The 24,086-nt window shown below is 42.2% G+C and overlaps 1 protein-coding gene across 1 annotated transcript; it reads left to right on the top strand.

Moving 5' to 3' along the window:
- Positions 1–8: 8 nt before the first annotated feature.
- LOC134650025 (kelch-like ECH-associated protein 1B) lies at positions 9–22,214 on the top strand. Its single transcript, XM_063504845.1, has 13 exons — positions 9–273; positions 4,162–4,322; positions 8,770–8,883; positions 12,248–12,412; positions 13,169–13,318; positions 13,935–14,051; positions 14,682–14,843; positions 17,703–17,894; positions 18,895–19,026; positions 19,585–19,664; positions 19,891–20,096; positions 20,725–20,901; positions 21,853–22,214. Exons 1-13 carry the CDS (start codon positions 195–197, stop codon positions 22,098–22,100), a joined length of 1,983 nt encoding a protein of 660 aa, XP_063360915.1. The 5' UTR covers positions 9–194; the 3' UTR covers positions 22,101–22,214.
- The last annotated feature ends 1,872 nt before the right edge of the window (positions 22,215–24,086 follow it).

The raw sequence follows: 24,086 nt of genomic DNA, 5'->3' as shown, positions 1-24,086 counted from the left end.
CTGACAGTATGATCATTATGCATGTACGTCATTGGGTGTGCTACATTAAATTATTGCAATTTTTAATTTATTTTGTAAATATAACATTCCATTTTCATAACCATTAGGTAATAAATGATATAAGAAAACAAAAATGGTTATGTGAACTGAACTCGCTTAAGTAAACTGTACAAAATTAAAGTTTTAAAAGGTTCATGCGATGTACCTTGTTTTTGTGCAACTTTAAGGAACTGTGTTACAGCATATATTTAATTTTCTGCTTAAATATAACAGGTAAGTGTCTAGCTTAGCTTAACAATTTACAGGACTTTGGTGACGCTTTTGGAATTGTAAATGTATACGAGACTTGCAAACATTACTTTAACTTAATGTTCTTTATAATTATCTTTGTCATCATTCAACACACCTTAATACTTTACCTTCACAAAAACAGAAAATTTCTTTTCTCCATGCCATTTTGTTGGTACAGTCTTTTATCAAATTATGTTTTGTTTATTAATTATTGAAGTTTGATGCTTTTTGAGATTGTATAACCATAACATGGGGCCCAATTACTCCATTCTATTTACTATAATACTAAGTGCTATTTTAACTGTCAATGGCTTTTTAACTACACAGTAATTTTTATTAAATAAAATTTAAACTGTAACCTGAATGTTGCAGAACCTTTGTACCCTCTGCAATCTCTATATATTTATAGACTTCACTGGTCACTATAATTCCACCTACAGGAAGCTTGACAGAAAACTAAAGGCTTTAAAAAATAATTTCCGAGACAACTGTTGAAACAAATGAAAGCTAAATTAGCTCCCTTTACCTTAAAATATTTTTGGCACACTACCACTGCCTGGTATATTGAAACAAAGTCACAGGCTTTATAAGCAATACATAGAAGTTTTCTTGAAAAATATTATTCTTATCTATGGAGCCCTCTACAATGTATTATCCAAAATATAAATACTTAGTAATTTTTGTTTGATGGGAGATTTTAGTAATATTTGTTCGATACAATATTGTTATGATTGTTATAAAGGTAGGCACTTTTAATTTAAATGTTGTTTCTTTAACTTAAAGTTGAAAAAAATATTCACACAACAGACACACTCCACCCGCCCCAAATTACCTCACCCGACATTGGCATATTTATTTATTTATTTAATCTTTATTGCACAAATGAAAATACAAACGTACAAAAGGCGGACTTAATGTTAAAATGCATTCTCTACCAGTCAACCTTCGGGCAAAGCAGATAAATTGTAGGCGGTGCAATATCATGTTGTAATTACAAAACAAAGTAGGTACCTACTTTTACACAACTAACCAAATACAATGAATATAAATAATAAATAGATATAATACATACATAATACATATAACATATTAGAATACATATACATAAGAAATCTGATGAAACTAACAAAATAGAGACGCTAAGAACTTGCCATTTTGCCACCAAAGTACTCACTTAAGGTATATTGTCTACATATTGACAGAATCTCAGTTTAATAAGCAATGTGATGATGTATTGTGTCATATACAGGGTGCCTAGTAATTAATGGATAACCTTCTAACCACCAACAGGGCACCTTAGGCTGGTCCAGAAAATGCACTTATAGGTCTAGTAAAAGTTTCGTGGTTTTCGAGATAATCGCACTTTTCTAAATTTGAAGTATGGTGCTAGCTATTAAAAAAGACAGAAAAAATCGATTATCTCAAAAACCACGAAACTTTTACTAGACCTATAAGTGCATTTTCTGGACCAGACTAAGGTGCCCTGTTGGTGGTTAGAGGGCACCCTGTATATTATGTAGGCTAGTCAATATGAGTAAATAATTAACAACTTAAGAAATTATCTTTCACATATACTTTTTCTAACAAGTATGATATCAGCTACATACAAGTAGGTACCTTGTTATCTTATGAAAGCATTTTGAACCCAACCTTATTGTTACAGTCTTGGAGGATACAACTAAACGGAGTAGCCATTAACAGGCTTTCCCCTCTGTCGAAAATAGGCGGCCAACGGTCATACACAATGTATGGACTGACGTTTATCTGACATGGCTATTTTTACGTTACGCATACATTTGACGTTCCCCTCCCCCGCAAAAATCGGCAGACTGTTTTGTACAGAAAATTACAGACATGGCGTCTCCGTTTGATTATATCCTCCAAGGTTACAGTAGTAATTTATAGATGAGGGGAATCCCCGGAAAGTGTCAGTTGCTCTATATTTCATATTAAATAATCACAGTCTGATTCAATTGCTTAGTGTATCTACAAAATATTAGCACAAATATAGGTTATTGTAATAAAGTTACGCTTTAGTTACTACTTAGTACTTACCAAGTAGTTTACGAAAACAAAACTGCTATAATCAGTTTACCTGAATAATACACTGAGTAAGTATTATATTTATTATCAGTTAGTACCAAGTTTGTACCAAATGAAGTTCCACATATTAAAGTAAACTATAGGTATTCTATTGTGACAGAATAAAGACCTTATCATTTGAGTAGATTTAGATCACGAAGCTTGCTGAGTAAGGTACGAGATTTGAAAAGCTATTTAAATATGTTACTATTGTAACAATAGCTTTTCTATGAATCAACCGGAATAATTAAACAAACTGGTATCTAACGTAAATTTAAGTCCCGCAGAAACGAAGGGCGGCATACTGAGCCAAACAAAAATTCTATTGTTTTATCGTATCTTATGCTCGCAGCGACACGTGATCAAATTCATTATAGTTCACTAACACGTTGTATAATGAACTCATAGTTCAGTCGGGAGCTCCATAGACAAAAGCTTGTGATTAAAAAGAAAACCAGAAGCCTGTAATACAAGCGGAAGTTTCTTGTTAACACCTTTTATTAAAATTCATTTCCGAATCTAGGAGGTATAGACCTTCACATTCAATTTAAAAGAAAAATTCTCTTTGTTTTAGTTCAGTCGAGGCTTCAGTTTTAATTATATCAATGTTATAGGGGCCTCAGGGCCAGTGTCTGTTAGTATTACAGTTATAATTTTAATCGCGATTAGATTATTCGTATAGGTCACATTCCATTCAAGCGGGAGTATTCTTGCTGAATCACGACGGCACGCGTATGGGTCTGGTGCCGATATTCAGACTTTCAAGACACAGGTTTTAATTTTATCAGTATTTGCTGGTCTGCGTAATGGAAAACATGTTTTTGTGGGTTGTATTCGCGGCAGATTTTTGGTTGCCAACTGAACTTGAACTGAACTGAACGAAACCAAACTGCCGAGTCATGATAGATTAATTGGTAGTCTAGTGGTGAGTGCGAAATAATAAGCACCTGTGATACCTACCAATTGTAATTGAAAGTGAGATAAGTGTGTATATTATGCTCCACTCATCAAAGTATACTTATTAAACGTTTACAAGTGACGGATACATGGAGGTCCTAATTGGGACAAATCGTAATATAGAATGCCTTTAAATAATAACAAACTTACAAACAATCATCATGAGTCGCCTAATCCTATAGGTACATCTATTGCAATGTGTTTCAATACTTTCGATCTGAAGGCATATCTAGAACTCCATATATGTTTAATGAGTGACCCAGGAGACATAACCATGGCAACCCAGTGACAAAAAAAGTTGATCCATCCAAGTGTCACTTACGAATACTCATCGAATTCTATTTCCCCAAACTCACACTATTATTTCAACTATTTCTGCATGAAAGTACCTAGGTACTTTAACGTAGCGTGCTCCTCATACTCTCTACGTCTTACATACCTACTTACTCCTAAGCTATTTCGTATTTTGTGTAGGTATGGTTTATTTTTACAATCGGTCAATATTGCATCGAACACGAGATATCGAGATAACTCGCGATAAAGCTCAAGTTCAACCAGTTCTTGGTCAATGTCAAGGAGTCAGGTTTTTCATTGTTACGTAGGTACCTACTTAAATGGAATTTTTAAGGTGCGTCTAGATTGCCCGAATGCGCCGCTCACGCGTTAAACGCGCTCAGCATGCGCACTGCTCGCGCGTATGTCGTTATGAGATCTTTTTAAGCTTTATGCGTTTACTCGTATTAATCCATATCATGAGTTCTCTCCGGATCTAATTTAAGTAGTTGGTCATCCCAATATAACAATCCAAATCATGTTGTCTGATTGATACAGAGGAAGACATGGACGCGGACATGGAGGGGGCGGGCCGGAACATACTGGACGACATGCCGCCCATCAACTACGAGGCCCTGCAGGGCGACGTCGGTGCCGGCTGCAACGATGTCGGAGACATGACCTTTTGCATGGGCAACTATGTCTCCGACTTTATGAAGGTGGGTGACAGTCGCAGCTAGGAGTAGGTACCTATAGATATTTACTACTTACTTACTTACCTACTTATTACGAACGTGTGTTTGTGCATTATGAATTATGAGCAATCAATATGTCATCCGATGCGTTTTTTTAACTCTGGCGCCATAGGGTAGGTTGAGGAAAAGCCACGGAAGAGCCGTTGGGAATATCTAGTAATTGACCGAAAATGACTGTTACGCTAATCGTGTACCAGTAATAAGTGTAATAACATGTTCGCAACGAAGGCCGCAAAAATATCTGACACAATCTTATTTATAGGGTGGATCAACTATTTCTTGTTGTTATTCTGTCTAGTCAGTCAAGAGACAATAGTACCTAGCATAATTTGTTAGAAGACATTGTACACCACCTTCTTCTGACACACATGGTAGACGACCCTCAATGGAAAGGGTTTATCAGTTTCACAAAAAAAACATGTTTGGAGAATTTAAATGCCTAAAAATCAGGTTTTAAAGAGTGACCCAGGGGAACGTAACCATGGCAACGAGTGACAAGAAAAAGTTGATTCACCTTATAGCACAATAAGACCGCGTCACATATTTTTGCTGTGCTTCGCTTCGACAAACCTTTTGTCAATAGAAAAAGGAGCGATTTAAAAAAAAAATTGGCGCGATGGGTGGAACTGTCACAAACTTTGAACTTCGGGCCTTTCTACTGACAAATTAGTTTGCCTGTGTATAGTAATGAGGTTACGAATCTTTGTAAATTACCGTAAATTTGTTACGACATTGAATTAGCAGTCTTAGCATGACATGACCGAATTTGTCCGAACAAAGAGATATTAATGTTTTTTTATTCTGAACCACTATGCGCGTACTCTATGAGTACATAATATATATATACATATATGGGACATGCGTTCGCATCGACGGCCGGACGCAACTGAGGCGCGCGCAGGCGGCGCGCACGTATTTACGCAACGGTTGGAGCGAGATGGAAGACAGGGCGTGCTACTCTCGAAAGCAACATTCTCTGCGGTAGTTCTGAATTGCTGCATTTTCTACTACCCACTTCATGCAACCGGCGATTGTGAGCGGGATAGAAGATATGCCATCGCACTCGTGAGAGGCGCGATTTACGTCAAAGGGTAGATTATATTCTGCAGTTCTAAGATACCTATCTTTCTGTTTTTCGTAGGTTTAGGAATAGTATATAAGACGACGATGCATTTCAATAAATGTTCATTATTTAACTGATTATACCGCTGTTTGCACTGCTCCTCCTGCCTGGACTCCCATATCTGGTGACCCGGCGACGTTTAGAAGATGTCTGACACCGAAGATGGAGCTCAAGATCAGCGAAAAAAACACAAAGATAAGCCGCAAGAACCAAATACCGCATCGAATGCGCCACAGCTGCCGTCATCAAGCTACGATCTAGCCGGAATCTCCATCCAGTCCAAATTACTACCGTTTTGGCGCGAACATCCACGTTTATGGTTTGCGCAGTTTGAAGCTATCGTCGAACCTTTGAAGACAAGCGATGACCAGAAATTTCGATATGCACTCGGCGTTATGCAAGCAGCTGATATTCAACAAGTTAGCGACATCATTCTCAAGCCGCCATCCACTGGCAAGTACAACGCGCTGAAAACTCGTCTCCTTTCTGTTTACGAAGAGTCTGCGTCCAGGCAATTCCAGAAGCTCATCAGCGGTCTCGAGCTAGGGGAACAGAAGCCGACACAGCTTTTAAGGCGAATGCGAGAACTAGGCAAGAATATGGTACCAGACGACGGTTTGAAGGTCATGTGGATGAACCAACTCCCAGTACAAGTACGCACAGTCCTTTCTGTCAACAACGAGTCATCACTAGACATTCTCGCCGCCATGGCCGACAAGATGTTAGAGCACACCGAGCCAGTCACCGTTGCTGCAGTCACACGAGCCACAGATTTTCAAACCCCGCAGTACAGAGAAAACACATTTTTCGAGAAGTTGTCCCAGAAGCTCGACAATCTGACACTCGAAATAGCAGCCTTTCGGTCCGGCGGCCGGCAACGCTATCGCCGTCCCTTTCGCTCTCGCAGCCGTTCCCGTTCGAGATCTATGTCAGCGCATGGAACTACATGCACTTACGCGAGCACCGAGCAACAGCGACACTCCAAGACGCGAGCGCCAACTGCACTTCATTAGCCAATTTTGTTCGAGCATCCAGTATATTCCAGGCGACAAAAACAATATCGCTGACGCCTTATCACGAATCGAAGAAATACAATGTCCATCCGTCATCGATTTCGACAAGTTAGCCACCGACCAGCGCACCGATGAAGAATTAATAAAATTGAAAACTCAAGAAAATCTGAAGTTCACTGAAGTCACGTTACCAGCCATCAATAGACCAATCACGTGCGAGCACTCAACTGGGACACCACGACCGTACTTACCTATCGCTTATCGTTATGCTGCCTACAAAGCGCAACACGATATAAGTCACTCAGGTGTACGCGCAACCAGGAAACTTATGGCGTCTAAGTTCTTTTGGCCAGCAATGAACAGAGACGTCGCACTTTGGACCCGAGCGTGCATTGGATGTCAACGAGCCAAAATACATCGTCACGTGATTCCACCTATCGGCGAGTTCCCGCGATCTCAACGTTTCGAGCATCTGCATATCGATATCGTGGGACCCCTAAGAATATCAAATGATTATCGATATTGCGTCACAATGATCGACCGCTGCACGAAGTGGCCCGAGGCAATACCAGTACGCGACATAACAGCTGAAGTTGTCGCTAAAGTCTTGTACGAGCATTGGATTACGAGATTTGGATGTCCGCTACGCATAACGACAGATCAAGGTCGTTCCTTCGAGTCAAACCTTTTCAACGCTCTCCTGAAGAAACTTGGAACCACAAGAATACGTACCACTGCCTACCACCCTCAGGCGAATTCTCAAGTGGAGAGGCTCCACCGCACCTTGAAAGCCGCTCTTATGGCAAGGGGCGAAAGTTCAAGATGGTCCGAAGAGTTGCCTACAGTTTTATTTGGATTACGAGCCGCACTACGCAGCGATAATAACCTGAGTCCTGCATTGATGACGTATGGATCCCCACTACGCATGCCAGCTGATTTCTTCGTACCTACAAAGTCGACAATTGAAGATGCAGAGTTTGTACGACGTTTGTCAGAGATTATGTCATCACTTGTACCAGTAACCCGGACGCACGCCACGCAACTAAGACCTTTCGTGCATAAGGACCTTGCATCGTGCACCCACGTATTCGTGCGCAATGACACTGTGCGACCCCCGCTCACACCACCATATGACGGCCCGTTCGAAGTTCTCAAACGCTACGACAAGTATTTCAAGATACAAATGCCACAACGAACTACTGTCGTTACCATTGAGCGTCTGAAGCCAGCCTACATCTACAATGAAGACGTCACAAGCGTCAGCCAGCCACCTGCAACTAGCCCAGACACACAGACGTACGTAACAAGATCGGGCAGAGTCACGAAACGTATTCGCTTCGCTTGAGAGGGAGTGCTATGGGACATGCGTTCGCATCGACGGCCGGACGCAACTGAGGCGCGCGCAGGCGGCGCGCACGTATTTACGCAACGGTTGGAGCGAGATGGAAGACAGGGCGTGCTACTCTCGAAAGCAACATTCTCTGCGGTAGTTCTGAATTGCTGCATTTTCTACTACCCACTTCATGCAACCGGCGATTGTGAGCGGGATAGAAGATATGCCATCGCACTCGTGAGAGGCGCGATTTACGTCAAAGGGTAGATTATATTCTGCAGTTCTAAGATACCTATCTTTCTGTTTTTCGTAGGTTTAGGAATAGTATATAAGACGACGATGCATTTCAATAAATGTTCATTATTTAACTGATTATACCGCTGTTTGCACTGCTCCTCCTGCCTGGACTCCCATAATATATATACATATATAGGTACATTGTACCTATTACATAGTGTCGCGGATAACGCAAGCTAAGATGACTTGCACGTTCATTGTGACGCGAGATAAAAAATACAATAAATTTATTCTCATATACATATTTTAAGTATATTTATTAAGGTCTTCATTAAATCATCAGAGATTTGCATACATTATTTATTTCGTCAGATGAGTCACCAAAACTCACTAATTACTAAAAAAAATATTAAACAATAATGGACCTTATTTTGGTAGGGATATGGTTCACTATGGCTGTCTGGATTTGTATTTACTAAAATGCCAGTTTGGGTAGTAGATTGGGCAAACGAACTGTTATTTTAGTATCTAGGTTTTAAGTACCTACCCTACCTAATTTGCTCTTTCGTAATGATGTGTGTGAAATGTTGAAATCCGTCGAGTTTTTGAAAGTTGATATATAAACACCCTTTTAAATTTATATTTAATGAAATCAAAGCGAGACTAGACTACCCGGTATCAGCGGCAAACATGCATTGTTCACAGATGATGTTCACCATGCGCTCACACCACATGCTCACAGACGTGGTGCTAGAGGTGGGCAGCGAGCTTTTTCACGTCCACAAAGTCGTGCTGGCCGCCGGCAGCCCCTACTTCAAGGTAAGGATCCCGATTAGTAAGCGGCTGCTGCGAAAATATCATCTCCCGTTACATTGTGTAGTATGGGAAAATCGTAGTAAATTGTAGGGCGACTTGTGACCTGAGTTGACCCCTTATATTGACAAATTCATTCATCAAAACGCCAGACGAACTCGCACGAAAATGCGCCGCGTTCAGACACTAGCTGCTGGTCGCGTTCGGACACTAGTTTGTTTTTAGGGTTCCGTACCCAAAGGGTAAAAACGGGACCCTATTACTAAGACTCCGCTGTCCGTCCGTCCGTCCGTCCGTCCGTCCGCCCGTCTGTCACCAGGCTGTATCTCACGAACCGTGATAGCTAGACAGTTGAAATTTTCACAGATGATGTATTTCTGTTGCCGCTATAACAACAAATACTAAAAGCAGAATAAAATAAAGATTTAAGTGGGGCTCCCATACAACAAACGTGATTTTTGACCGAAGTTAAGCAACGTCGGGCGGGGTCAGTACTTGGATGGGTGACCGTTTTTTTGCTTGTTTTGCTCTATTTTTTGTTGATGGTGCGGAACCCTCCGCGCGCGAGTCCGACTCGCACTTGGCCGGTTTTTTGGTTTTAGTGGAAATTAGATCACACTATACATTTCCCTTTAGCCTATTTTTTTTTTAATTCTTCTGCATTGCTTAACGTTTATTCAACATTAATTGTAAACTTTAGATCATATTGGAAGTAGTAGAAAAAAAAAAAGAAAACCGGCTTATTTTATTCCTAATGACAGGATGTTTAGCGCAAGGCATTTCGTACACTGACCCGCCTGTTCATATCTCTATCGCACGCGTATAATTATATTGCTGTCCCGCTCACACAGTGTCATTGACCGCCGGCATCATGGCCGGGACAGCATTATAATTAGGTACGCGCGTGCGATAGAGATAGGAACAGGTTGGTCAACGTACGAAATACCTCGTGCCAAGCGTTCTTTATCTGGCAGCATTTTTTATAAAACTGGAAAAACCAATAAAAATATACAAATTTGGTATTAGACCGAATACTTGTGTTATTTGCTTGCTTGAGGCACTGGGGATATATAGTTTGTCAAAAGACTATCTCATTTCAAACATAGACAGATAAAATCATACTATCTTTGTCTTACACTAGTACTAATAGCACCCAAAAGAAAAGGATGTGTATAGTTTTTTTGTTCTTATTTACTAACAATTTGGTTTGACCAACTATATTAGTGCCGCCCACGAAAAACTATGACTGTCTACAACCTAAGTATTTTTAGGAATTATTTAATCAAATGATGACTCTATTATATATATAGGTACCTACCTACTGCTATTATTATTTCACACTACCTGTCGATCAAATGAGGTACTTTTGATCTTTATTTCTAGAGCAACATTAGAACTTAAAACAATACGAGTCCAAAAGAATATCAAATAAAAATGAATGATGTTGCTCTTAGATACCGGTGTATAAGTATATTGATAAGCTTTACTTTATCGTAAACAAGTATGCTTAGCCTGATCACCCAGCGCGTGCCGAGCGCTATATAGCCACACATTAACCAGTATAAATGTGATCTTCCATTACCCACGGTTGCTACCAATCACGATTTTATACTTGTACTGGTTAACCTAATGTGAGTGCTTAGTTCGTTGCTACACAGCTCAAGGTGACAAGACGTTGTATTTGAGTTCGTTGTAATAAAAGTGCAAGTCACGCTCACGCTATAACGCCTAATTAATCCATAACTAATTAACGAATTATGTTAATTCAACATTTTTGACCTTGTAATGTTGTATTGATTCCTTTCAATTTATGTACCTCCACCTGGCTAAGTAATCTAAGTTTTTGGAAATTATTGTTGTTGAGCTAAAAGCCAGATCTACGAGTAAAATGTCTTACTTATTAGTACCTAATCATTCATGGTTATCGTCAGCAATATTCTAATAGCAATTCTAACATTACATTTAGGTATCCGACACCCTCCCTTCATGTATTATACTGGTATTCAAAAACAAACTAACACAGACAGTGAATTAAAAAATAAACAATACGAATTGTTTTTAGCTAACTGTTTTTCAAGTACATAGGTATAATAAGAATTTAAGGCTTAACCGGGCTGACAGTTGGATTTAAAGTGGCGCGCACGGCCACATAGTCGCTTCTGGCGGTCTAGCATGAGTTGCGTTCTCGCGCGCGACTCCATACATCTGGCGCGACTTCAAGTATGGACTCGCGCGCGAGAACGCAAGTTGTGCTAGACTAGAGAAAAACAAAATAATTTAATGAAAACACAATGTTCTTATTTTGATTGAAAACTGTTACTATTGTTGGAATCTCAAGGCCATCGGTTAAGGAAATAAGTACCATGGGTGATTACAACCGCGATTACAAATACCGCGCTAATATACATTGTTAACTACTAAATTAACATCCAGCAAAGATTGAATAAGAGTAATTGACTGGTTGGATCTAATAAATAGTTTCCATTTCCATACTGTCAAGGACTCATTTTCGTAATAACTTATCAAAGTTTGGTATCAGATAGGTCAGCGCTCAGAGGCTCTTATTACGTAAATGCAACCAAACTAGCCGAAAAAATATTGCCATCCTGTTGGGCGTCTGGTTATGATCCAAAAAGAACATTAACACTAAGTCCAATTGGTACAATTTGCTGTAAATATGTAGGTAGTTAATGGTATTCAGTGTAGACTGTAGACCTACCTGTATACTTAGTATAATTTTTTACATATTCGTAAAATGAGCTCTGTTATCGTTACTTTCGGGACTCTTTATGTCGCTATTTCACTAGAACGAAAGGCATAGCATAGTTTACTCTAATGTCTACTGAAAACGTCACTGGGTTAGAAGATGGGCTCCCGGGTCGCGGCCTTGGCGTATATACCTTAGTATTTTGCCACTCTGGAGATAAGCTTCACCAGAATTCAATTTATATGTGATAATATTTCTTGTTCATTGACAGGCGATGTTCACAAGCGGGCTGAAAGAGTGCGAGATGTCCCACGTGCGGTTACAGGGCGTGTGCCCCTCGGCCATGGCGTGGCTCGTGTACTTCATGTACACGGGCAAGGTGCGCATCACAGAGGTCACCGTGTGCCAGCTGCTGCCCGCCGCCACCATGTTCCAGGTACTTGTAACAGCGAGCCTCTTATTGACAGGCGATGTACACAAGCGGACTGGAAGAGTGCGAGATGTCCCGCGTGCAGTTACAGGGCGTGTGCCCCTCGGCCATGGCGTGGCTCGTGTACTTCATGTACACGGGCAAGGTGCGCATCACGGAGGTCACCGTGTGCCAGCTGCTGCCCGCCGCCACCATGTTCCAGGTACTTGTAACAGCGAGCCTCTTATTGACAGGCGATGTTCACAAGCGGACTGAAAGAGTGCGAGATGTCGCGCGTGCGGTTACAGGGCGTGTGCCCCTCGGCCATGGCGTGGCTCGTGTACTTCATGTACACGGGCAAGGTGCGCATCACGGAGGTCACCGTGTGCCAGCTGCTGCCCGCCGCCACCATGTTCCAGGTACTTGTAACAGCGAGCCTCTTATTGACAGGCGATGTTCACAAGCGGGCTGAAAGAGTGCGAGATGTCCCGCGTGCGGTTACAGGGCGTGTGCCCCTCGGCCATGGCGTGGCTCGTGTACTTCATGTACACGGGCAAGGTGCGCATCACGGAGGTCACCGTGTGCCAGCTGCTGCCCGCCGCCACCATGTTCCAGGTACTTGTAACAACGAGCCTTCAAAGGTTAAAGTTGGCTTGATAGAAAAAAGCAATACCTACCTGGCTACCTAATTTTTATTATTTTTCAGTTGTAGCAGTATAATTTTAATATACCTACTACTACTTATTAGGCACTTTGGATGTCGACTTACGGAATATTCCCAGTAAAACTAAATTAGCAAATCTACCAAACCTAATAAACATACCTAATATAATACATACCTAATTATACATACTGGTTTGCGTCATATATGCCTATACGATATCAGGCGCATTTTAAATTAAGTTTGTTTACGATAAGCGCTTAAAATTTAAGCGCGAAAAAAATATTCATCAACCGTCAGCTCAACTACAAAGCACCACATGCTTTTTTAATCGCTGGAATTGAATGCAATCGCTGCTATATCGATGAGATTGACAATACATATACCTAGGCTGTTTGAGAAACGCGCTCAATACGGAATTTCCTGCAAATGAATTTGAGCGCATAGATCATATTTGTTGTTTTAACTATACCTACACATGATTGGTTATGAACATGAGATCAGCGCTCGACAGATATCGAACGTGATCGAGGCGTGCTGCGCGTTCCTGGAGCGGCAGCTGGGCCCGTCCAACGCCATCGGCATCGCCAACTTCGCGGAGCAGCACTGCTGCACCGACCTCAAGCAGAAGGCCAACCAGTTCATTGAGAGGCATTTCACGGAGGTACTAACACTGTTATTAAAGTCCTGGGTCACCACCATGTACCTAGAAGTAGTGGTATAATTTGTAACGAACAAATGTACCTTTATTAGTTTCCCCATTCCATCCCCATTTTCACACCCTTAAGGGATATTTTTTGGAAACTAAACTACTTAGCCTATATCTTTTCCCGGGACTCAAACTATCTCCATACCAAATTTAAACTAAATCGTTTCAGTGATTTATGCGTGAAGAGGAATTAAAACAAGTTTTTACGAAAACAATACCAAACCTAGTAGCTTACGATGTTGATATCAAGATAAAGTTGAGAGTCCGCTTGATAAGATTGTCGTAGACTTTTTGAATTTTGAGGATACGGGAAATTCCGGGAGCTGGAGCCGATACTGCGGTGCGGTGCTAAAAGGAAATTTATACTCTCAGATGACTAACCCCGTTCATCCGTAGTCCTTGTCCACAAAATCTAAAGCGGTTTCTTGTTATATTGCGGCGGAGCGATATATATTTATTTATCTTTGTAGGATTCTTCTTATTTAACACTTAAGTTGCGGAAAAACTCATTGGCTGTAACGGCCATTTGGCATGCCAACGAGTTAAACTAACTTGCCTTTAATTTGCCCAGGTCTGCCAAGAGGAGGAATTCCTTCAACTGACGCCATCAGAGCTGATAGCCCTGGTGCGGAAAGACGAGCTGAACGTGCGAGAAGAGTGCGAGGTCTATAATGCCGTGCTTAGTTGGGTGAGTTAGCTTAGACCACAGACAAGTAGAAAAACGACATGCGAAGTTGAAATCGTAGCTTCATAATAATAGCATGAGCAGACGCCGCGAGAAAATTAGGTATAGTGAAGTGAATAAATATAGCAAAGGCACAGGTGACAGGGCACAATAAAGCAAAGGGGAGTAAGCAAAGAGTTACTTTTAGAGAGAGAGACGAAACCGATTTATATAGGTAGCGCAATACAGTGCCATATATTTTGAGGTAAAAAAATTTACCAGTTTTTGCATTGTCTTCAAAGAACCATGTTTATTTATTTCTGCATATGGAATCTAATAAATCTGCCCCGCCAAGCGTAACAAACTTAATTATTAAATTAGAAAACTAATTCAATTGTTCAAATTGTCCTAGTGCTCGCAATCAAACTAAGTCCTTAAGACTGGTTTTAGTGTCATCCGGACCGTCCGTGCGGATCGTTCCGCACCGGACCAATATGTATTAAGTTCAGGGAGCGTTTTAGAGTGGTCTGCGCGGACGACCGTCCGCGCAGACAGCTTTCTCATACAATTTGGCAATCTGCACGGGCGGTCCGCGTGACACTAAAACCAGCCTAAGAAAAAGTCCGATCCGTAACGTCAGGCCTCACGTTGCAGGTGAAACACGACGAGGACCGGCGATACCCGCGCATGGAGCACATCCTCCAGGCGGTGCGCTGCCAGTACCTCACGCCTAGCTTCCTCAAGGAGCAGATGAGCTCGTGCTCTGTGCTGCAGAAAGTGCCCGCCTGTCGGGAGTACCTGGCGAGGATATTTCAGGTAATGATTAGGATAAACTCGGTAAACTTGGACACCCGCGCATGGAGCACATCCTCCAGGCGGTGCGCTGCCAGAGGGCCTACCGCGAACCACGTTCGACGTTTTGCCTCTCTGTCGCACTTGTGAATTTGTACGTAAGTGTGACAGGGAGGCAACACGTCGAACGTGGTTCGCGGTAGGCCCTCAGTACCTCACGCCTAGCTTCCTCAAGGAGCAGATGAGCTCGTGCTCTGTGCTGCAGAAAGTGCCCGCCTGTCGGGAGTACCTGGCGAGGATATTTCAGGTAATGATTAGGATAAACTCGGTAAACTTGGACACCCGCGCATGGAGCACATCCTCCAGGCGGTGCGCTGCCAGTACCTCACGCCTAGCTTCCTCAAGGAGCAGATGAGCTCGTGCTCTGTGCTGCAGAAAGTGCCCGCCTGTCGGGAGTACCTGGCGAGGATATTTCAGGTAATTATTAGGATAAACTCGGTAAACTTGGACACCCGCGCATGGAGCACATCCTCCAGGCCGTGCGCTGCCAGTACCTCACACCTAGCTTCCTCAAGGAGCAGATGAGCTCGTGCTCTGTGCTGCAGAAAGTGCCCGCCTGTCGGGAGTACCTGGCGAGGATATTTCAGGTAATTATTAGGATACACTCGGTAAACATGACGTAGAGCGCGCAGCAAGTATAGTTCTGTCTCTGTCCGTTTGAGGTTTTTTTTAATTGACCAATCTCTTGTTAAGGAGTTAAGAACTCGTAGTTGTAGGCAATATTCTTCATCAGCAGTTCCACTTCACCAAATAGCACTGTTTAAATGAAAATAAATCGCAATAAGTATGCTCGTAATACACGAGTTGCTCCCTTAATTTCTCATGCAACTTAGCATCAGAACTGAACCTTGACATTAAATGTTCCTTTAAAGTTTAATTAAACCCACTGACAATCCAACCTCTAGACTGAGCTTAGGCCAATTCTTTCATGAAACCGATGCTGCCAAAAATACGGGGGTGCGGGGGGACGAGGTGAGCGAATCCCGTGCCGTGATTGGTCCGTTCAAAGACACGGGACCAATCACGGCACGGGATTGACTCGAAGATGGAGTAACGCTACCGTATGTGTTGCAGAGGGGGTAGCGCGACTATGCTATGTCTAGAGGTTGGATTGTCTGTGATTAAACCATACCTGCTTAACAAACTTAACCACTTCTCACATTGACCGTTCCACTTCATCAAATGGCACTTATTTGAATGCAAATTATGCTTGTTTTTTTATGAAAAAAAAAAATCGATTTATGTATGCCTGTAATATTTGAAAAAATTCTCTTGATGCCTTCCCATCACCAGAACTGAATTTTGTCAAAAGTGGGACCAGTCTGGAACTGAATACTTTTAAACAAAAATATATATTATAATGTTCCTCCTTGATTAAACAAGAAAACAATAGAAGACGCAAATAAATGCTTATATAGATAATCGATATCATTTTAAACCAGTTACAAGTGATGGAATTAGTGATGAATTACTTATTAATAATCAGATAAATGACCAAGCAATAATGATATCTTTATCCTCCCGCATTTATTCTTATGACGTCACGATAGCAATTCATAACTAGGTACTTTTTATAGACTTTGGTTTGTTTATCTTGTCTTGGATTTGGCTTGGTTGAATTGGTACAGGCAATATCGGATCAATGAGGTATTTACTGTTGTAACCTAAAACCTACCACAGAAGGAGAGCGCGACCGAGCGGTGTTACGAGATAAGGCACACTTATACGGTTGCACTTGCTGCGTTAAATACAAATGGTTCAATATAATTAAGTTGGGTTGGAGGAAAATTCGTCAATATAATTAAAAGTATGAACTTCATAAAATATTTAAAAAAAATGTTGAAGATAGGTAACTTGCCCTCGGAAAGTTATGGGTTTAATTATTCCATGTGACTGTTATCTCACAGTTATGTTTGCTTTTGCAGTAGGTACGTTGATTATTCAAAACATTAATGTTATGGTGCCAACGTGATGAAAATTTGTTGAAATAGATATACAGGACTTTGACACCATTGAACATGACTTTGTTGAACGTGTCTCAGTTGTCAGAATGTGTTGGAACGGTGTAAAGGTATCAAGTGTTTAAACTTACGATCAAGTTATCGGCCAGCGTTGGTGTTTGTGTTTAGATAAGGTTTTGTTGTTAGGTTAGGTTAACCAATTTACAAACTTTAGTGTTTCGCGAATAAACTGTAGTTCTAATATAATACTAATTAATTGAAATTACATATCTTCAGAATAAATTTATGCGAACATGTGTAATTAAACAAAAATAAACATATTTAACTCGAACGTTTAAGATAGATAAAATTAAAATTGAATCTTTACTTCGATGATAAATTAATAATTCTAGAATTAGTATCAAGTCAAAAACTATGGCGGGCAATGACGTTAGTGATATCGTTTTAAAAGAATTAAAGGTTTGTAATGTATTGAATTAGTATTTATACCTGAAGCCATTTGTTCATCGAAGCTTTTGCCAAGCTGCAACGGAAAACGTTTCTATTCATAATTAAGACGAAAGTCGACGAGCCACGCGAAATCGCCTTTCCATACAAAAGTCCTCATTTTCCTCTCTGGATATTCACATTGTTAAAAGTATTCTGATGCAATTAGATGTATAACGACTACAGCTATGATTTTTAATTAGGAGCATTTTAAAATTTGTGTGAAAATGGTTTTTCATTTTCTTCTTACCCGTAACGGTCGTGATTCTCGTGATTATTTTGTAATCTTTCGCTTGCTCGGGTATCAATATTAGCACGAGCAGTTAACCAATAACTTTGCCCCCTTGTATCCTTGTAAAACAAATAACTATTTCAGGATCTCACATTACACAAGAAGCCCGTGGTAAAGGAGCGGCGGCCGAACACGCCGCGCATCATCTACGTCGCTGGGGGCTACTACCGGCACTCGATCGACGTTTTCGAGGCATTTAACCTGGACGACGGTTGCTGGACAACGTTGCCGCGGCTCACCGTGCCGCGCTCGGGGCTCGGCGCGGCCTTTCTCAAGGTAATACAACTGACACTGATACTACATCGAAGTTCCCGAAACATTTGACCTGGACGACGGACGCTGGACAACGTTGCCGCGGCTCACCGTGCCGCGCTCGGGGCTCGGCGCGGCCTTTCTCAAGCTAATACGACTGACACTGATACTACATCGAAGTTCCCGAAACATTTGACCTGGACGACGGACGCTGGACAACGTTGCCGCGGCTCACCGTGCCGCGCTCGGGGCTCGGCGCGGCCTTTCTCAAGGTAACACAACTAACACTGATACTACATCGAAGTTCACGAAACATTTGACCTGGACGACGGACGCTGGACAACGTTGCCGCGGCTCACCGTGCCGCGCTCGGGGCTCGGCGCGGCCTTTCTCAAGGTAATACAACTGACACTGATACTACATCGAAGTTCCCGAAACATTTGACCTGGACGACGGACGCTGGACAACGTTGCCGCGGCTCACCATGCCGCGCTCGGGGCTCGGCGCGGCCTTTCTCAAGCTAATACGACTGACACTGATACTACATCGAAGTTCCCGAGACATTTGACCTGGACGACGGATGCTGGACAACGTTGCCGCGGCTCACCGTGCCGCGCTCGGGGCTCGGCGCGGCCTTTCTCAAGCTAATACGACTGACACTGATACTACATCGAAGTTCCCGAGTCATTTGACCTGGACGACGGATGCTGGACAACGTGGCTGCGGATTACCGCGCCGCGAGAAACAAGAAAGGAAATGGAGTGAGCAAACGGTAACTGTTACATGTTTTCGCGGTGTTATTTTTTTGTAAACTGTACCATAATAATAACCTCTCCATCTAGTCAGAACGTAGACTCGTAACTTTTTCTAAAGTCAAGTTTGCGTAGTGCTATGTAGCTACTTAAGGTTTCTTTTACAATAACACAACATCCTACTTCGCAGGCCGATCTATTATGCATTTCTAAATTCGACTCTACGTGTTACGGCTGAAGGATGATTTTGTAATAAGACAATGTTGGTTCAGGGTCTGTTCTACGCGGTGGGCGGTCGGAACACGTCCCCGGGCTCCTCGTACGACAGCGACTGGGTGGACGTGTACAACCCCGCCAACGAGCACTGGCGGCCCTGCAGCCCCATGTCCACGCCCAGGCACAGGGTACATACCTACACACTGTATTTACTAGCAAAATGTTCAACTGAACAATAGTATAATATTTAGCGTCGGTAAATAAAGGTAATAAAATTAATTTCGCGATAGACCCGTCTATAAATGTGAGTTAATATGTGAATAATAGTAGATTTAGGGCCAGTTGCAATCGCATTTAGTGGACAGATAAACGTCACTCAGCAGTCAACTATTAAACTTCCCATAGTACCTACGATAAAATTTAGCGAACGCTTTAATGGTAACAGACGGTTTGGTGCAACCGACCACTAATGTGGTTGTTAATGGTTTAAGAATGGTGGTAACTGGGCTAGAGTCCGTCTAAACTAACTCTGCATCGATTTTGACACAACGAGTGATGAAATGTGATACGGTTTTGATTTGTTATAAATAGGTATTGAACTATTAGTGACAGATGAAAAAAGAAAGAAAGATACAATTTAGCGACCACATGTTGCACTTCAGAATGTTTTCTCTGTTCAATGCATGGATAAGGGTCAATGGTTCTTTCAAACCAAAGTTTGATCTTTTTATCATAATTCCTTGTAGGTGGGAGTAGCGGTAATGGACGGACTATTGTACGCGGTCGGGGGATCGGCGGGCTCCGAGTATCACAAGTCTGTTGAATGGTAAGTCAAAGTTAAGAAAATAAGTTACCTACTTATTAAAAATGTGTGATAACCTGATAACGATTTAAAGGGCCGGCTACACTGGCTGTGCAGGCCGGTTGTTTCAGGCAAGCAACGCAATCTCACAGTGAAATGCTACCTGAAACAGACAAACCATTTTAGCTAACACACTTGTTAATTGGTGACTTGTGTTTAATGGTGGTGTAGTTTAGCTTTTGCGTTCCAGCTACGACCCCGAGAAAGACGTATGGTCGACGGTGGCGCCGATGGCGTGCGCGCGGCTCGGCGTCGGCGTGGCCGTGGTCAACCGGCTGCTGTACGCCGTCGGCGGGTTCGACGGCGCGCGGCGCGTCAACACCGCCGAGTGCTACCACCCGGAGAACAACCGCTGGTCCGAGATCGCGCCCATGCAGCAGGCGCGGAGCGGCGCCGGTAAGTCTATTATGTGTTTAGGTAATAGAGCGATTTTGGGATTTTTATTTTGCTATGCCCCTCAGGTATAAATCGCGGTTTATTCCCATTAGTTGCCACCAAGTTGTTACCAGTGGTAACTACTGGGATTTTTTTTTCCCACCTTTTACCACTGGTAACTACTGGGAATTTTTATTCCCAATAGTTACCACCAAAATTTTGTTAGAGTTAAATACTAATAAAAACAGTATAAATATAGAGTGATTTAATAAATAATTAAAAGTCGATTAGTGTTTTAGTAAACTGCCTTAAGTGGTCAAAAACATTTAAACAGTTTAACCGGTAATAGTACTAAAACTATAATATAATGTAAGGATAAATTTAATAATCCATTTAGATTATATTTAAAGTGATTTTATTAGGTAATTCAAAATCACTCTATATTTATACTGTTTTTATTAGTATTTAACTCTAACAAAATTTCAGTGGTAAAAGGTGGGAAAAAAAATTCCAGTAGTTACCACTGGTAACAACTTGGTGGTAACTAGTGGGAATAACCCTAAATCGCTGGCTCTCTGTAAACGCTTTATAATTCAACGATTTCAACGCCAACGCAAGTGCACATTCCGAGTATAGTAATTGTCGGCAGGCGTGGCGGCGCTGGGGCAGTACATCTACGTGGTGGGCGGCTACGACGGGTCGCAGCAGCTGGCGTCGGTGGAGCGCTACGACACGGAGCGCGACGCGTGGGAGCCCGCCGCGCCCGTGCGCACCGCGCGCTCCGCGCTCTCGCTCACCGTGCTCGACAACCGGCTCTACGCCATGGGTGAGTGTCGGCAGGCGTGGCGACGCTGGGGCAGTACATCTACGTGGTGGGCGGCTACGACGGGTCGCAGCAGCTGGCGTCGGTGGAGCGCTACGACACGGAGCGCGACGCGTGGGAGCCCGCCGCGCCCGTGCGCACCGCGCGCTCCGCGCTCTCGCTCACCGTGCTCGACAACCGGCTCTACGCCATGGGTGAGTGTCGGCAGGCGTGGCGACGCTGGGGCAGTACATCTACGTGGTGGGCGGCTACGACGGGTCGCAGCAGCTGGCGTCGGTGGAGCGCTACGACACGGAGCGCGACGCGTGGGAGCCCGCCGCGCCCGTGCGCACCGCGCGCTCCGCGCTCTCGCTCACCGTGCTCGACAACCGGCTCTACGCCATGGGTGAGTGTCGGCAGGCGTGGCGACGCTGGGGCAGTACATCTACGTGGTGGGCGGCTACGACGGGTCGCAGCAGCTGGCGTCGGTGGAGCGCTACGACACGGAGCGCGACGCGTGGGAGCCCGCCGCGCCCGTGCGCACCGCGCGCTCCGCGCTCTCGCTCACCGTGCTCGACAACCGGCTCTACGCCATGGGTGGGTATCATTACTTCAACCTCGAGTCGAAGGAATTTGAACCTTCTGTCGTAGTTACATTCCATATTGAAATAGCACCCGACTCTTAATAATTTGATGTGAATCGTCATATTAAGATCTACATTTCAGTTTCGAGATAAGGTTCCCTACTATCGCTACTAAAATAACTTCCAAGATTTAAAATTTCAAGCGATATACATATGTAAAATTTACGAAGAAACCATGGTTATGTCTATTTTCTGATTGTCATGTCATACTATATTTGATTTTCTATCTATCTTATAGTAGGTAATAATCATAGTCTACCTATACCTATTAAAAGCATCATACCATCGAGCAGCATCATTAATGAATGAACGCCACTAATCTTCCTTCCAGGCGGCTACGACGGCACATCATTCCTCGACATCGTGGAGGTGTACGACCCGAGCACGGACACGTGGTCGCCGGGCACGCCGCTCACGTCGCTGCGCAGCGGCCACGCCTCCGCCGTGTGCTACCAGCGCGTGGCCTGCTGCGACCTGCCCGACCCCGCGCGCCCGCAGCCCGCCGCCAGCTCGGACATACCCATGGCCAATAACATCATAGGAACCTTATCCAATAACAACTGTAGGGGTTGCTTATAGCAGCAGTGAATACGAGTACGGGACTAGACGCGCGAGGCAGCTAACGAGCTATTTGCGCTCGGTGAACTAGAGGGTACCGTGGCTTAAAATAGCACAATCTCAAATCCTAAAACTAAGAGTGAGAAAGACTGCCCCGTTTGAAAGGTGCGTATCAGTGCAGTGAGCGCGGCGAGAATTCTTACAGAATCTTGATCGGATGAAATGAAATTTCCCGGACTACTACGCTTATGTTACTGTGTGTGGTGTGGTTGAGAACTTTAAAAAGATGTATACAGGAAATGCCATCCAATTTATGCCTATTATAATGGGCGAATTATATGTAACTTCTTGGTCTCTGGGTGACACCGTACGTTGCATACAACGTCAAATTGTGTGAGAGAACAGCAACATTTCCATAAAATGAGATGCTGTACGCTGTCCACAGCGTAATGCGTCTATTGAAGACCAAGCCTAAGTTACAGTCGGCGATAAAAAAAGTATTAGAACTGACTTTGGAAGCAATTCGATATTTCACAGTTCGTGATATTTCCAAGCGATGTTGAAAATGACTTTCAAAATAACACTTGCAGTCTGTGCTATCACAATCGCTGCCGAGTTAGCTTGGTCTGACTCTAGACTTAATTTACCATGGATTCTATTTATGTGCATTCATTATCAGCGACCTAATGCGTGACAATGACAATTAATACAAGTCGAATTGAACTATAAAAAATGAATGTCTGTTTATAGTCAAATACTGTACCTACTGTTGTTGTAATTCTCAGTTATAATAATTATAAGTGAATGTGGACAGTTATTTAATATATCTATATGTTCAATGTGATAATGTAAATATATTATTTTTAAGGGCTCTTTGTAAGGAAAGCAAAGACTGTTATGGGAATAAAAGATTGAATTACGAAATAAAGAACTTTATTTTTTTTCTTATTCAATAAATGGTAAGTACCCCTTCACTTTTACAATCATCAAAAAAACCGATTGAAATCAATGTTTCATCATGATGCTTCTTTTTCTGACGAGTTGTAAATGAGTTCTTTGTAACAGGTGACTTGAAAGCTATTTGTAAAAATCTGGGGTCAGTATTATGATAACAAGCTAATAAGTCATACGGTTTTTCATACAAAACATCAATGCTGGCCTTATCCTTGCTATGCAAAAGATCCCTGATGAACTTTATTATAAATATATTTTTCATTGAAAAATATATTATTCTTGTAATCCATAGAACAGATTCAAGTAGTTTTGTTTTTATTAAATAAATACATGAAGTATTATAATTTTGCATGTATTACATGGAATATTTACATTTAATAGCAATGAAAAATCGTTTGCCTACAGTCTTAGGCCCACTTGCACCATCCCACTATCCCGGGGTTAAGCGGCTATACCGTTAACCCAGTATCAAATTGTACTGGTAACCATGTTAACTCCAGGTTTTACCGGTTAACCCGGGTTAGTGGGATGGTGCAGGTGGCCCTTAGCTAAGAAATAAAACCTGACTCTTATAAAATTATAATACATGTTTAGCCTTAAAAAAACTTAGGGATTTATAGAAGAACACTAAGTTGAGCTTATTCACATAACTCTATATTAATATGTCCAGACTCTTTCTAAATACTTAATCATTTATTTGAAAGTTACTTAGTTGACATCGTAATTAGAATATACAGACGATCGACTCACCAAAACTATAAAAAATCAAAATGTTAATATCATACAAAGTTGCTAGTATGTTTAGGTATACTAGAATCCAAAATAAATGTTTGGAACTGGTCTTTCAGAATTTAAAACAAATAATATACTTATGCATTATTAAGCTAATATTTACTTTTATTAGAATATTCAAATCAGTTTACACACATTGATATTGTTAACAGATAGCGAAGTAACTAATTATAATGAGATCTTCGAATGTACCGGGAACGATCCTGTCGATCCTGCGTGTCACACTCGTCTTAAAATATAATATTGATACCTGGTAGTTTT

Source organism: Cydia amplana, chromosome 8 (assembly GCF_948474715.1).
Source record: "Cydia amplana chromosome 8, ilCydAmpl1.1, whole genome shotgun sequence".
NCBI classification, from domain to species: domain Eukaryota; kingdom Metazoa; phylum Arthropoda; class Insecta; order Lepidoptera; family Tortricidae; genus Cydia; species Cydia amplana.
Note: the sequence above shows the minus strand (reverse complement) of the source record. Positions and strands in the feature narration are given on the sequence as shown.